Genomic DNA, 16873 nt, shown 5'->3' on the forward strand with positions numbered 1-16873 from the left:
CTCTTGCCCAGGTGGGCGCACGCGTTTTGTACCTCTGACAAAACCATTCTCATTTATTTACACAAATGGTTCCGTTCATACATAATTCAAACCTTAGTGTGTGCTAATGGCGAGTTTGTGAAAAACTGAAATTTATTATATTGACTTCAATAATTTTACGTTTTGTTAAGTGTATTAAATCATAATGGTGTTTAAAAACAGATGTCTGTTAGTGTTATTTATTTTGGTGGTTAACGGAGTTTGTAGAGCTATGCCAAAGGTAATAAACAAGTATTCAGTAAGTCATTTTGGGAATAACCTACCTACATAGGTACGTGTTATTTTACCAGTTTGGCTAATTAGGTAAGTGACTACAGATTAAAGTTATTGACTTACCACTAATAATAAATCCAAACAATAACACATACCTAGTAGATGGTTGTTCTCTAACAATGGGAAGAGTTTCGTTTTAACCACGCAACCATTTTCTCTTTTCCCTCGTATAGTTATTAATGAAACATTGTTCAAGTACAGGTACTAAGTATGTAGAGTGTTAAAATATTACAGTTTTTGTTACATTATTCGCACGACCTTGAAATAGTCATAGAAATAAGTACAATAATGATTACAATTCACATGCAAAACACGATTTAACGCGGTTATGTGAGGAAATTGACGAAACGTTATGTATTCGTGCTAAAAAAAACACATGTTCAATTTTGACTAAAGTAACAACTGATGACGAAATCCGGTTTCGTCTTCTGGATAGAATTTAGAATTTTGACGTTGCAGTGAGTCACCCAACTATACCCTATAATCATGAAAAAACCCTATGAAATTCAGTTGTTCGCGGGATGAGTCCGAAGATACAGAGGACGGTTTTGCCTAATAGATAATAGAGATCTATCTCATTCAGCCTACCCCTCATGAGGTCAATAAAAGTTTTGGAACACGCAAGTGTACAAAAAAAGTATATCCATACATACAAATATATACTTACATACGTATATACATAAACACAAGTGTAAACAGTATAGGATATTTATGTATAATATTAGGCATTGTGTAATATATAATGCTCTTTTAATTTAGCTTTGAAACAAGCAACTGATATCCATTTTCTAATATCCGCAGGAAGTTTATTCCATAACTGAACAGCATGGATAAAGAAGGATCTAACCCATATCGGTTAAAAGGGAAAACAAATTCCATTGAGCTGATTGACCGGTCGATCGCTCCGACGAGCGCGAAACACTAGCATTCTTATATTCAACCATCAATCCCTAGTCAAGAACAACAAAACTTACGGCCTCTGTGGTCCAGTGGTTAGAGCGTTGGGCTCACGATCCGGAGGTCCCGGGTTCAAATCCCGGTGGGGACATATCACAAAAATCACTTTGTAATCCCTAGTTTGGTTAGGACATTACAGGCCGATCACTTGATTGTCCGAAAGTAAAATGATCCGTGCTTCGGAGAGCACGTTGGTCCCGGTTAGTACTTACTGATGTAAGTAAGTAGTCGTTACATGAGCCATGTGTGTCAGGGGCCTTTGGCGGCTCAATAGTAACCCTGACACCAGGGTTGATGGGGTTGGTAGTACACCTCACAACCCACGCGATAGAAGAACAAAACTTGAGTTGGTCTACTTTGTATTTAGAATTAATTTTACTGTTATTTTCTTCATTTTGTTCAAAATAGTTTGTCAGTTTACATTGTATGTAACTGTGGTAGAGTTACAATAAGTATTACCAATTTAAATTGCCTTCTTGACTGATAAGACGGTGCAGATAGTTAGCTAGTAAAGTTGTTACATTGTCATTTTATATAGTATATATATTAAATATATAAGTATTTTTTTTATTATTATTATTTTTGACGTGACTTATTGTAGATTTGCCGCAGATGGCTTTAACTACTTGGCCGGAAAATATATAAGTAATTCTCTTATTACCTACAATAAATTAAGTTTTTTTTTATTCATAAGGCCACTTTCCAGTTTACTCGGCAATGAGGGACTTTCCAGAATAGGTTCCTCAAAAAATATATTGATGGCGCTGTACAATGTTGCTTTTGTGTAACCTTCTAATTTCATGGATAACAGACATAATACATCTTTTATTTTTGTTTTTGACCCTTTTTATTATACTCAGACACAATACATTTTCAACCGTTTGTTATTCTGATCAAAATAAAAAGAAGCAATGTAGGTAGCAACATAATTCTACACATAATGTGATCCATATCATCATCACCAGCCCATTAACGTCCCCACTGCTAGGGCACGGGCCTTCCCTATAGATGGATAGGGAGATCGGGCCTTAAACCACCAAGGGGATCCATATATCTATCAACAATTATTATAGTATTATATGCTTCTGCTTTTTACATTTTTGGGGAAAGTTGCCTCGTTTTTCATTGATACTGAACCGAAAATACTTTTAGTTCTAGTACAGCATGTAGTAATTTTAATAATAAGCCATGTTTATGGAATTTACACAATTGACGCGAGTCTCCGTCATTGTAACGTAACGTTGATATTTGGTAAATATTAAAGTTTATATAATCGTATAAGGAGTCGATTTAAACCGTGTTTTACTTGTTAATCGCATGTTTATAACATAATGGCTGTTATTACTCTTGAAGCTCTCACACACAGAGGCGGTACCGCGAGCGTTGTGGGCCGGAAAGCGGAAAATAGGAGATTGCATATGAAAAATGCGTGCACGCGTGGGTACAAACTTGTAAAGAAAACTTGAAAAGAGCGACCCGGAATGGCTCCGATACTACTTCTCGGGTCGACATTTTCCCTCAAAAAACATCCTCACAGTCAACGCTAAGCCGAGGTCCGCGCCCCACTGGGAACTCTCAGACCTACTGTCTTAAATTTTTCACCGGGAGAGACCTCTCAACGCAACCTCTCAACCTCTCAACTCCGGCCAAGTAGTGAATGCCATAATGCGGCAAATCTACAATAAGTCACGTCAAAAAACCTACCTCTATTTGCATGAAATACAAAATAAAAATAATAATAGTAATATACCTAAAATAGAGATATACAAAACAATCGAGCATGTGACCTATATCGGCAAGGCCTAGCAACTTTAGGATAGACAGACATATGACACGGGTCACAGGACAACTTTCACTACTCTACATGTTTTGAGATGTTGGCCTCGCCCGACTTATATTGCACACACGGGATTTAATATAAACCACTCCTTAGTCTATAATGATAAGATCCAATATACGTATACATAGAGCATTGGTTTGTATTCCACGCGAGCGATAACATGTGTGGTCGTTAATTGTTAACAAAATTGAAGGTAACAACTGGTTGAAGGTGATAACTGGCTGTGTGGGCTAGAATAGAACGTATTACACTGTATTGAATAGAATAGAATAGACATAGTTTATTATAAAAGGACGCCACACACAAAAAAGACAACAACATGATATCAAATTTCCACTAAAACAATTACAAAAAAGCAAGGCGGAAGTTTGTCGAAATGATCATAAGGTGGTGGTAGACGTCCTGAGATAAAAATATTGCATGTAGAAGAAAGACAGAGATTAGTTTCAAATTTAACCTCTCCGCGGCCTATGACTATAACAGATCGCGCTAGACGGGATATTACAAATTGAAACGGATTAAAAAACAGCAAAGATAAAATGCACAGTACCTTGGTCTTCTAGCAGTCTTCAGAGGGGTCCAAATGCACCACTTAGTTATTTATAACTTACAATATATTACAAAGTGGCATAGTACAACGGGGTGAATCACACACAAAGATTAAATCGAGAAATTGAGCACGTCTTTTACACTTGATATTTTCGCCAAATTCGAAAAACATGCAGACAGTGTTTGAACACCCTCAATGCGCGCAAATAAGTATTTAAAATACTTCATGTGTAACTACCCTCTCTTCATTATTATTATCCAAAGACGACACAACACTCACAGTGTCCACGGATATTACCGAAAAAAAAAAAAAATTTAGTCTTCAATCGTAAGGGCGTCAGACGACACACACATACACACACACACACACACACACACACACACACACACACACACACAGATACGCGTGTACGATAACGTCAATGTGTAGTGTCCGTGTGAAACTAGCGTTTTCGTATGAAGTGTCCGTGGTGTGCGCCGGTTGACGGTGTGTGCCCAACAGTGGGACATTTATGTTATGTATGTGTTCCAGCTCCTGCTGACGGTGTACTACGAGAGCAACTGCCCCGACAGCAAGTCATTCATACTGCAGCAGCTTCGGCCGGCGATGCGACTGCTACACGGGCACGTCAGGACGCGATTCGTGCCCTTCGGCAAAGCTATGGTAGGTACGGGTACATTACCTTAGTACTTATAGATAGATGTTAGTCTTTATTTTGTTATAAAAGTTACATTCACAAATTATAGTAAGTACAAATTTCTATTCTTGTTTCGTCACACGCACCTTTATTATCATTTTCAATATTATTACCAATAACGTAATTATTATCATCATCACTATCATTATTGTTGTTATTATTATTATCAATATTAACTATAAATTCAGTGGTAGGAATTGACTGGTATTTAATCGATTTTCACTCCAAGTTCCGGTCAAAACAGATTAAGAAGGCACTTACCGATATTCGGTTTTCCGCTTAAAATTAGGCAATGTGATATTATTCGCCTACATTTATAACAAAAGAAGATCATTTTTGTTTGTTGTTGTTTGTTTTGTTTTGAAAACTAGGTGATGTGTGGGTACTCAGTTCATCTTGTGATGAATGTACCTCTAGATACCCAATTGTATGTTATGTTAATGTTTTCAGAGTATAGACTACGGCTTCGGCGGGTTTGAGTGCCAGCACGGGCAACGAGAGTGCTACGGCAACATGGTGCAAGACTGCACGCTGAACCTCATGCAGGGTCGTACTGATCAGGAGAGGCTCGAGTACGTCGCCTGCGAGATGGACTCCGAGGCAGCTTCCAAGTACAGTCTCGAGGTGATGCTTTTGGCATTACAATATTGAGTGATAATCGTTTTAAACCATACATTTATGAATAGGTATTAAGTTCCATAGGTACTTATTTGCTACCTAAGGCTTAGAGCCCCCGCAAACCACAGACTTTCTATCGGCCGATAGTTTAGTGGGGATTTGGTATCGGCCGATAAATAAGTTTGATGGGCTACTCAACTGCGTTCAAACTGAACTATCAGCAAACTATCGGCCGACTGCTATATCAGTATGGAGCTCCTTGCAAGCGCGCACACCGACCGATTGTTTAGTCGGCCGACAGCTCTCTTCAACGGTAGCTCAAAAACTGAATATTGTCGGCCGACTGTTGCCTAGTTTGCGCACTCACCACCAACCCAACTGTTTAGTTGGCGTAGTGTGCGCGCTAACAGCCCAACCCGACCAAACTATCGGCAGATAGAATATCTGTGGTTTGCGGGGGCTCTTAATGACTGCTTTGGATAATATTTATCGCGCCACCTATTTTGTTTTTATGGAACTCGGCCTGAAAAGTTCCTCATTATAGTTAGACACTTACTTATTTATACACACCAGTCGAATTCGCACAAAAACACATCCAATATTATTCTATTTATCACACAAACGATTTATTATATTTATGAGCAATAACAGGGTATTATATCCTGTTTTTCTTCTTTTGTTTCGTGTTTCTTTTGAGTGAAAGAAGAAATTATCCTGTTGTATTCGTATCTTGTACAACTTTTGATTGCAGTGTGTGGCTCAAGCACAAGTTCGGCCTGAAAAAGTGCAACATTGCGTCGAATTTGGCAAAGGCACCATGCTACAGATTGACTCTGAATACCTGACATCTCTCGTCGCGCCTAAATTTATACCAACCATCACCATTGATAATGTAAGTACCTACTTATCATTTGTAAGACTTTGAGCCACGTTTTATCGTTATGAAAATATTGCCTAACCCGTCTGCCTAGCTAAACGGTTGTTAACTCTTATCTAGTTATTGTAAAGTACACTCGAGACTCTGGTCTTCTGTAGATTTGCAAATAATACGACCAATTGATATCAGAATAAAATGCCCCAACTCATCTGCCATAATAAATAATTATTAAGTATATAGGGTGTTAGTCACATAGTAACGAAAACTTTGAGGGATGATTCAGACCATGATTCTGAGTTGATACGAGTATTAAGTGGTATTTTCCGTCGCAAAAGTATGGAACTGAAAATAATTAAAAAGAGCACTAAAATTTTCATGAATTTTCACTTGATATTAACTCAGAATCATGGTCTGAATCATCCCACTCAGTATTCGTTACGATGTCACTAACGTCCTGTATATTGACATCAGAACATCTGCCATAATAAATAATTATTCAGTATATCAAGGGGAGGCCTTTGCCAAGCAGTGGGATCGTATAGGCTAAATAAGATAAGATTCAGTATATAGTGGAATACGTCAATAGTAGTAAGTAATGACGCTTATGACTTATAAAACACTCGTGTCATGCAATTTTCAACCTAATACAACATAACATGACAGGATAATTTCTGAATATTCCACGCATTCGGCCAATAAATGCGATTCGACGGTAAGTGACCTAACCTGTATTGGGCTGGTTTTCCCTTCGCGGGTTGGAAGACCAGACAGGCAGTCGCTTCTGTAAAAAACCGAACCTGTGCAATCTTCAGGTTAGATAAACGGACGGGGTAACACACGATAACACTAAGGTGATGATAATGATATTTCCAGGTATTCGACCAGCATGTCCAAGATGCAGCCCAAGTAGACCTGATAGGAACCCTGTGCACGTTCTTGATGCATTCCACAGCTTGTGCTCAGCACTACAACAGATTGGCCTGGCAGTACATCTTCTAAACAAAAACAGCAGGAGTACGTGCAGTGAAATACGCCCAACATGATCAACCAAATTCTCGTTTCTCATTTAGTTTTGAACAACCTAGTAACAAATTGCAGTGTGATATTATTTATGAACGTCATGTTTGTTCAACGTAATTTGTATACCAAATTGGAAATAGTAAGTAATTAATAAAAAAATGAATTTTTCATTGTTTATTTTCATTTATTTTTCCTAAGGAAATTTAAATACCTACTTTTGGACTTAGGTTTAAGTAACAATGGTCTGAAACTCGAATCCAAAAAAAACTTGAATCCAAATGTTGATATGTTTCGTCTCCACGTATTTACTTACAATGAAAATTATATTTTACGGTAAATGTAAAAGAAAAAGTAGTTTTCGTTAAGTGAATTTTCACGGCCACAACGCAAGCACGCCGCAGATTTTAGGATATGTTTTGCTGTCTGAGCTTCATACTTCAATGTTACAAGTCGCATGTTGGTAGAAAGACTTTTCTGACTGCGGGGGCTTCTAGCTATAACGAGGGCACGCTGTCAACTATCCACTTGTTATAGTGCGCTATATTGGTGTAGACGCTGGGGACTCCTTCACTGCCACAGTTTTCTGAGCCAAACGAGACGATGCCAATCTGTTAGTAAAAAAGTTGCTATAAGAATTTGGGATGCCGGTGGATATAAACTTAGCTAATGTCAGATCCGATGAATTAAATAATTCAAGGACTTGGAATTCTGTCTCAAATTATTTTTTCTCTGTATCGATAAGAATCTCTATGGAATGCAGAATGTCAAACAAATCACAATATTTTTTTATTTTTTTTTCAATATATAGAAGGTCTTTTTTGTATTTTGTTGTGATTCTTCTAGTAGCAAGTGTTTTAATATACTTAATGTTAACATTTGACAAATCTGTTTTCCAATATCATACAGGTTCACCTAGTGTTTCAACGAGTACGCTACATATAAACTTACTTTAATAAACATTATTATAACGTTTTTATCACCTGTACAAAATGTCCATCTCTAAATGAAATAAGCGGCGCGCCACCGAAGCCTGAGCAAGCATCTCTTCCTTCCTCGCCGCCTGCGCAGAGCTGCCCCTCGTTGATCGGCACCGAGTCTCCGAATATGCGCGCACACATTTCCAAAGGAACCAAAGGTACATCCAGTTGCTGCTGACGACTCACCTGGACATTTATAACATAACATAAGCTCACGACTTTATCCCGATTGGGGTAGTCAGAGGTACCTACATCCATCTCAAGATGAACTAAGTACCCACACCTCACAGAGCTTTATTTTAGACCTACGTGGCACATACCGACCATGACTAGACATTTATACCAATAATGATTTTGTAATTTTTTACCAGCAGTGCAATTCTGTAAGCTAATTTTTGAAATCCGCATCTTAATCCGTGGTGAGTTTTTGTTTTGGCATTCTGTAAGACATGTACTTAAATTGAACGCACACTAGCGACACAGTTGCGAGTACGGCAGCGAGTTTTGATGCGAGATATTAACGTTTTTAGTTCAGGCCTGGTAAAAAAAGTTATTGCCTCTTTACTTATTGCGCTTTAAACTAGTACTCCGATGTTGATTCTCCATGTAAAAGCTTCCTTTTGTGCTTTCTTCAGTTCTTTTTCTTCTATCGTGTGGGTTGGGATGTGGATGACCAATCTCGTCAACCCTGGTATCAGGGTTATTACTGAGCCGCCAAAGGCCCCTGACATGACTCAAGTAACGACTACGTACTTCCAGTAAGTAGTAACCGGCACCAACATCTACTTCTGGACTATCAGGTGATCAGCCTGAAATGTCCTAACCAAACTAGGGATCTCAAAGTGATTTGTCCCCACCGAGCTTCGAACCCAGGACCTCCGAATCGTGAGCAAAATGCTCACCCACTGGACCACGGAGGCCGAACTATTTGCTGATTTGAGTGAATTTGATTGAAATTAAACGGTTCATACTATTTAATGTAAAACGCATGTAGCGTTTAAAGTGATTGACAACTATCGCAAATTACATCATGATGCTGATTCACTTGTCACCACAAAATGTAAATCGAACATCTAAATGTAGTGAATAAATTAAGATTTTTCAAAACACTGACGTGGAAGGTCGATCTAATTAATGATGGCATTCAGACCGCGTATTGCACCATAGTGTCAGATTCGAATCAGATAATCATTTCGTACCAGGCTGTTTTGTCCGGATAATTTGCCCCAACCAACAAGCGCAGCGCGTTCGTTGATGATGATTTCCGGGTTATCACTCAGGCAGATGGGCGCTGCTGTCACTGGAATGAATACACCAATAATTAGTGCCCTCATATACCAGGAAACGTCCACCAGAACTGATGGACAGGGAGATGGACATGTTCAAGGTCGCTGATGAGATCATTACAGTACACATTTGACATTGGTAATGAAATTTTTAGGCAGTGTCGTATATATTGTGTTCTCCTACCACTGACAATGTAATAGGTAACACTGTAGTATTCTGTCCTACTAGATAAAGCAAAAAAGACCATGACCGTAACTGTATGAGACCCGTCCCGCCTTCCAACAGATAATTTATTGTATTTCATTAGTATATTTAAAAAGATTACCACTTCCATGTGGTTTAGAAATAAAATAAAAAAATGGTTTGTCGAAAATCGAAATTGGTTGAAACAATGTTGTACTAGACGGTACCCAAAATCGTAGTTAAAAACCGGAATTCCGGCTAAACCCCGCGTATTTCGAGAAAGTCGCCATAGAACAAAAATAATTATCAACTCACTAAGACGCTTCGAATGAGATATGTATGGAATCTGTTGATGGAGCAGGACGTTTTGATTCAATGTCCTTTGCACAAATGAAATAAGTAGATTAAAAGAAATTGAGTGAATTAGGTAGCTAGCAAGATTCCTGATCGAAAACCTGTTCTGTTATTTTCTAGAAAAAAGTGAAATCCTAAAGCAAGTCAGAAAAACTTACCAGAATATTTGATATCATCTTTGAGCATGATCATGGCAATGTCATGTCGGAAGATCTTCTGCTCATAGCCCGGATGAACGATAACGCTATCCACCTTGATGGCCTGGGTGGGGGGTGCGCAGAACATTTCGTTGCAATCGGGACTACGACCTATGTCCCATTCGCCTACTACTACTGTTGACCTGATAACAAAATTGGGTTATATTAAATACTCAGATAACTAAAATTGTAAATATTGCTTTGAATAAAAAAAATGATTTGTTGACTCTCCATTTTCCGGTCACTTTGTAGACTTGTTGTGGACTTTTGTATTTCTTAATGGAACACATAAACACAAAGGTCCGGCGGAGGCCCTTACCGGGTGAGAGCCCTCAGCGCTCCCCATTTGTCCGGCCAAGTAGTTAATGCCATCTGCGGCAAATCTACAAAAGTCACGTCAAAAAAAAAACAAAGAAAAAGCCGGAGGCCCATGTTGTTTTAAGTAAGTACGATAAGGTGCAAAAGTCCAATCAGTTTCTTGCAAAGTAATAAATTAACTGGTTGCACTTAAGACCTCCTGGTTACCATGTCGTTTCTGTAATAGACCAAAAACACCAACAAAAACATACATTTTATACTAATTATGACAACTAATGGTTCATAATTTCACCATTGTTTACAAATAATTCGCTGGGCTAAGTGACTGCACTTTTGCTCTTTGATTGTACATTTGCCTCAAAAGCTTAGCAAACAAAATTCCAATATTCTTTACGCGATCTTTGTCGAAATACGAGCACCAGTTATAATTATAAACATTTGTTGGTAATACCAACTACAACACGCTTACAACTTACAACTACACCACTACTACAACTACCACTACTACTGCTTCTACTATATACCTACTACTACTACTTACTAATTTGCTTATGTATACTTACAACTTGTATCCCTCTGGTTTAGCGAGAGCACAGTGTGCAGCTGTCAACACAGTGCGTCTTCCTATTATCGACCCGCTGCAGGCAAACCTTACATTGCCTGTTTCTTTGTCTGAAACACAAATTAATCTGCCATAGCCTGATAAACTGGTCATTTAATGATATCAAACACACATCAGCTAACGATGCAAAAAATATTTAAAAAATCTGTACACGAAACAATTGAATTGTCCTATATGTTGTGCATCTACCCTATAGTAACATAATTCAATGCATCTACCACTGACTACCACACTAAACCATTTCACATCATCTTCAAAGAAAAATTAAGGATCCGAACTGTGCCTTGGAAATTTTTATTAATAATTTTGCTATAAGGTTAGATTCAGGGGGGGGGGGGTCTCAGAGACTTGGAACCTGACAGAGGGCAGCAGTAACTGTCAGTACTATTCAGAGGCGGAGGACAGGAATCCTAGTATGGCTTTGAAATAGACAGCTCTGGGCGCCATCCCACTTGCGTCAGACAGAATACTGCGGAGCGGAAGGCAAGAGGGAAACCACAGCCCTATTATTCCCTAAAAAGTAGCATGGATAATGCTACACCGACAAGAGCGTGGCTCTTAAATTAGTGATGTGTGAGGGTTAGATTAGAGCACTGGCTGTATTATCAAAGTTAGAGAATGTAAACTTACGAGTGAACCCAATCCTAGCCACCCAGGGATGTATGCCGATGCCCTTATAGTTGACCCCTCGTACCATGCTCTGGCCACACTGCTTCGTGCCCTCCTGGTACAACTTGCCGCAGTCACAAGTGGGGCAGCAGACGTAGTCCTCGTTATTGAAGTTGCCACATGTCAGCTCGTTTAGACGATGGAAGTATCTGCATATGAGTATGAAGCTTTACCGTGTGTTTTTGTTAGTGTTAGTGACATCGTAACGAAAACTTTGAAGGATAATTCAGACCATGATTCTGAGTTGATTTCAAATGGAATTTTCCGTCGCAAAAGTATGGAACTGAAAATAATTTTAAAAAATCACTAAATTTTTTATTAATTTTTCGACAGGAAATTCCAATTGATATTAACTCTGAATCATGGTCTGAATCATCACTAAGTATTCGTCAGGGTTCTGGGATCAGGGTTCGCTTACTTAACCTGGATATTTGACAGGTCCGGTTCTTTTACAGAAGCGACTGTCAGTCTGATATTATACATTATAATGCATAAAAAGATGCTAGGGAGATGGATGGATGTTGAATGATTAATGATAATTATGTAATATTATCGAGGAGAGCATCATCGATTACCGATCGTCGTGGAGATCCTTGGGGGAGGCCTATGCCCAGCAGTGGGCGTCGTACGGCTGATGTTGATGATGTAATATTATTATAATGTTTTGATATATTGGTGGTATGCCGTAAATTATAATTTATGGGTTGATGAAATTTATTACAAACAGTTAATTATTAAGTAAATATAATGTATACAAACATTCAAACTTCTACATACTTACCTATTATTTAACTGAATCTTCAGAACTGATAAGAATGAGTGCAATACTTACTTATCTGACGAAAAGCATGAAAAATCCAAAAGATCTTCTAATATTGGACACGAACTGATGGGCATACAAGTTGTGTTAGGCGGACATGAATTCTGAAAAAAAATTCAAACTTTGATGAAAAGTAGTGTTGCGAAAGTAGAGTTGAGAAGCGAAAGTGGTGTGTCAGGATCGTAGTAAGTAGAATTCCGCGGTCTCACCCTACCCTAACGGGAAATAGGCGTAATCTTATGTGTGTATGTATGTATGTATGTATATTGAATAAACAAGTAAAAAATACTCACCTTTTGATTCAAAAATTCTTCTTCATTGCTACCTCTTCCCATTCCTACGCTTATCGATACACCTGAAAAAGAAATATACAAAAGGGTTATAAGCGACTCTAAGCCAAAATAATTAAGCTGTAAATTTTCACAGCTCGTCACATCACTATTATCATATTACCTACCTATGTACCGTTATCCTTTGTGCATTTTATACTATTTTAGTTGGGTGTTCCCGTTATTGTATTATGTACCTATGATAGACTTAAATATAAACTGAATAAAATTAACGATCTCCGTGGTCCAGTGGTTGAGCGTTGGGCTCACGATCCGGAGGTCCCGGGTTCGATTTCCGGTGGGGCATATCACAAAAATTACGTTGTGGTCTCTAGTTGGGTAAGGACATTACTGGCCGATCACCAGATTGTTTGAAAGTAAGACGATCCGTGTTTCGGAAGGAACGTTAAGCCGTTGGTCCCGGTTACTTCTTACTGATGTGTAAGTAATCGTTACATGAGACGTGTCAGGGGCCTTTGGCGGCTCAAAAGTAACCCTGACACCAGGGTTGACGAGGTTGATACTGCACCTCACAACCTACACGATAGAAGAAGAATAAAATTATACTAAAAGATATTATCTTTCTGTGGTTAAAAGTTCAACACATTGTTTGTTTATAAGTACCTAATCGCATTTTAAACAAGTTAACATTACATAGCACCAAGTCCGAGACCACGCTTGTATCCCCGAAGGGGTAGGCGGAAGTATTTAGCAAGACACTCACTCTTCGCCAGCTAGGTATGTTTACAAATCCTGGAAACTGAGTGTATAGATATACCTATGAGATTAGGTATATTAACATTAAAGTATACTATACATCTCTGCCCACCCCTTCCGAGACAAAAGCGTGATGCTATGTTATATCGTCTACGCTCTTCTGGGAGTGAAAACCGTGGTAGCCCAGTTGGCAGAACGCTTGCCTCTCATTTTGAAGTCGCAGGTTCGAATCCTCACAGACCTAAATCAATGATTGTCAGTTTTCGAATTCATCTTTAGATCGCAAATGATTATCGCGTACCCACATTCCCAAGAAATACATTCTTGGAGGCCTAACCTAACCTGTATTGGGCTGGTCTTCCCTTCGCAGGTTGAAAGTTCAGATAGGCAGTCGCTTCTGTAAAAGACCGGACCTGTCAAATCTTCAGGTTAGGTAAGCTAACCCTGTGAAAAACGGGACAATGCTATGAAGATGGTGATGCTCTTTTGGGAGCGAATAACACACATACACTTTCAGCTGCTGGTCTTACCGGGCATGTCGTAAAATCCGACAGAGGGATTACATGCTTTTTAATGCGATGGTCATTTTTTTTATGGGTGATAGGCTATTCCCTTAACACCATAAGGTTCATTATATCCATGTTGGGATTTCGTATCAACAGTGACTGCGAGTTGTCTTGTGGTTTTGCCCACCCCATTAGGGATTATAGGCGTGAGTATTTTATATGTCTAGGTTTGTGATATGGAGCAGAACATCAACATTGCGTGCATGTAATATGGTGACCTTCGTATGGATGGGTCGTTTATGTATCTTGATTGCGCCTGCACCATTGTATCATTCGGAAATTCTGCAATTAGTTGACTGTAAAGGCACTGCATTATGGATATTACTTTATTACATGATGGTATCGTCAATGACATCATCATTGAATATTAAGTATATTCGTTTCCTAAGTATTTATTTGTCTAAAAGGGAATTATAGCAATATTAAATTTAAATACTTAGTCCGCCCTATATTGGGCCTACAGTTTTTTTGTGTTTTTTCATCCAGTATAATGAAAAAAGACAAAAAAACTGTAGAGTATGGGATCGATACACTGGCACAAGCTTTCAACTACGTGTAGAAATCTGTTTCGATGTAAAGCACCTTTTCAAAAAGTATATCAAATGAAGGTACATAATAAGGTATAAGTAAGGTGTAATTAAGATTAAATATCTCCTACATTTAAATTTTGCCTGGAAGACATTGCTACTTATCAACTGCAACGCCTATTATAATTGTACTCTTTCTATTTCTCTTTTGTTTTGAATTTTGTATTTCCTGTGTGTGGAATAAAGTATTTGTCATATTATTAGTTTATAATGTTAAGTAATATTATAGAAACTAATGCAAACTAAAGGAAATTAAAACGTATAAAATGTAAAGTATAATATTAAAAATACTGGGTTTTCCCTTCAAGTTATATTTAAGCGAGTACTTATTCAGTCACAAAATTATTAAACTAAAAGTTTACTTACTTCCAAACTGCGCGTAGACCACACATACTAAAAAACTATACACACAAAAAATCACGTAGATATTATTATTATTTAATGTCATTTTTGTAACTTTCACAATAGTTAAATCACTATGAAACAGAAACTAAAGCACAATTTCGCATGTCCACTGAACTACACTAAACTTATCAATGCTGAAAATATTATTTTATAATTCGCATATTTTAAAAATACAATGTGAAAACGGTGAACCAGTGGAAGTGGGCGTCTCTGGTGTTGGGCTTACAATAAATGATACAGAGCAAAACCTTCCATTCTACCAACCGGCTTCAGTGGTTGACAACCCCAAAAAAGTAATATATTTTTAGGGAACACATTGGTTTTTTTTGGGAATCAAAAAAATATATTTTTAATTTTTATTTTTCACGGTAGGTAGAAAATTTAAATTACGTTACCTAAATAAAGCCCTTACTTATTATAAAATGGAATTAAGCACGTTATAAGTTTGACGTACCGTATATATATTATCTACTAACCTCAGTTACTGACAGTTACTGCTTATTGAATCGATTAAGTACATGAATTTGCATAGGTATGTCAGATGGTCAATATGGGACTTAATTATTAGCTAAAATGTGTCTAGCTGTTTGTTTAAAAAGGAACTCTCAAAGGAGCACTATTTACACGAAATATCGACTTTTATCGAAGTTCGACTTATTAAACCATACGACGATACAAATTGTGGGCAACCTCTGTCGTGTGGAGTGAATCACCGCTACTTCGTTTCAGATTGGCGCACGCATTTACAACCTATTCACAAGCTTTTTTGTACAAACACCAACAAAATCACCTTACTAATAAATAGGTACATATATGTAGAAAGAGCCAAGAAAGTACATAAAATAAAACTCAAGTAATCAAATGGCGTTTTAAGAGAAAACAGTACATCTTGAATAATCTCCTTCTATCGTGTGGGTTGTAAGGTTAATTACTAACCTCGTCAACCCTGGTGTCTGGGTTATCAAATCAAATCAAAATCAAATATACTTTATTGCACACAACATACAAAACAGATTCACACAGATGAAGATAGATACAGTACAATCTGGCGGCCTTATTGCTAAGCAGCAATTTCTTCCAGGCAACCAGTGGATAGGAAACATTATTATTAATAGCAAGCATTATATTTCACAGCTTCACTCTTTGCGATTTAGGTTTAACATATTGTAGTCGGCCCCCTAGCTACTGCCTTGCACGGATATTTTAGAGATATAGTAGGGAATTTAAAAATATTCTACTGGCCACACTTTTATGCATGGCCACCCCCACGTATCATCACTTTACTTCATTCCGTGTTTCCGCGCTCAAGCCTTCGCACGTTCCAAAGATCAAATTCAAATTTGTTCAAACTTGATTGTTCGTTTTTTTGCAAAAATATCGCCATGCCTAGAAATAAGCGTAAAAGTGACGATGACTATGAAGAAATTCGTCGGAAACTACGTAAATTGGAAGCTCGTCTTGAGGCTCAACCTCGCTGTGCTCGTCGTAACCGTATAATATCGTCAGAGAGTGAACCAATGGGTTAGTATCTATTTGTTTTATGCAAGTACCCACATAATGTACATACTGGAAAAAGAGTGTTGCGTAACTACCACGAAGGGTTTTTACTTTCACATTACATTTTCTCAGTTATGTTATGATGTTAGTGATGCGAGACGCCATCTGGGCTATCTCTGTCACGTACCCATACTATGCGCTTTGTCCAAATGGGACTCAGTCTACCCTCAAACAAAAGAACATCATAATTTATGTACGTTATCCGTTCATTACAGACTCTGAAAACGATACGGCATCGATAATCATGGACTCGAATCTCGAGCCGCCCATGGTGGCCACGTCGCCACAGCGCACGCCCGGCGACGCGTCGGGGACGCAGCCCGCGAGCCGCGCGCCGACGCCTGTCGGTGACGCCGCGGAACCCTCCTCAATGCCAGAATCGCAGGAGTTGGATGAGGAAGTACTAGCTATTTT

At 38.3% G+C, this 16873-nt stretch overlaps 2 protein-coding genes across 2 annotated transcripts; one reads left to right on the plus strand and one right to left on the minus strand.

The window, feature by feature from the left end:
• Positions 1–7041, plus strand: LOC126372974 (GILT-like protein 1). The gene is made up of 5 exons (XM_050018908.1): positions 1–259; positions 4191–4322; positions 4807–4980; positions 5726–5866; positions 6725–7041. The coding sequence occupies exons 1-5, from the start codon at positions 185–187 to the stop codon at positions 6848–6850; spliced, it is 648 nt and encodes a 215-aa protein (XP_049874865.1). The 5' UTR covers positions 1–184; the 3' UTR covers positions 6851–7041.
• Positions 7042–7097: 56 nt separating this feature from the next.
• LOC126372966 (CLIP domain-containing serine protease 14D-like) lies at positions 7098–15116 on the minus strand. The gene is made up of 9 exons (XM_050018895.1): positions 14864–15116; positions 12592–12653; positions 12311–12402; positions 11440–11627; positions 10751–10859; positions 9831–10012; positions 9048–9148; positions 7852–8034; positions 7098–7479 (listed from the first exon to the last, which is right to left on the minus strand). Exons 1-9 carry the CDS (start codon positions 14943–14945, stop codon positions 7366–7368), a joined length of 1113 nt encoding a protein of 370 aa, XP_049874852.1. The 5' UTR covers positions 14946–15116; the 3' UTR covers positions 7098–7365.
• Between the last annotated feature and the right edge of the window lie 1757 nt (positions 15117–16873).

This window comes from Pectinophora gossypiella, chromosome 15, assembly GCF_024362695.1.
Source record: "Pectinophora gossypiella chromosome 15, ilPecGoss1.1, whole genome shotgun sequence".
NCBI lineage: Eukaryota > Metazoa > Arthropoda > Insecta > Lepidoptera > Gelechiidae > Pectinophora > Pectinophora gossypiella.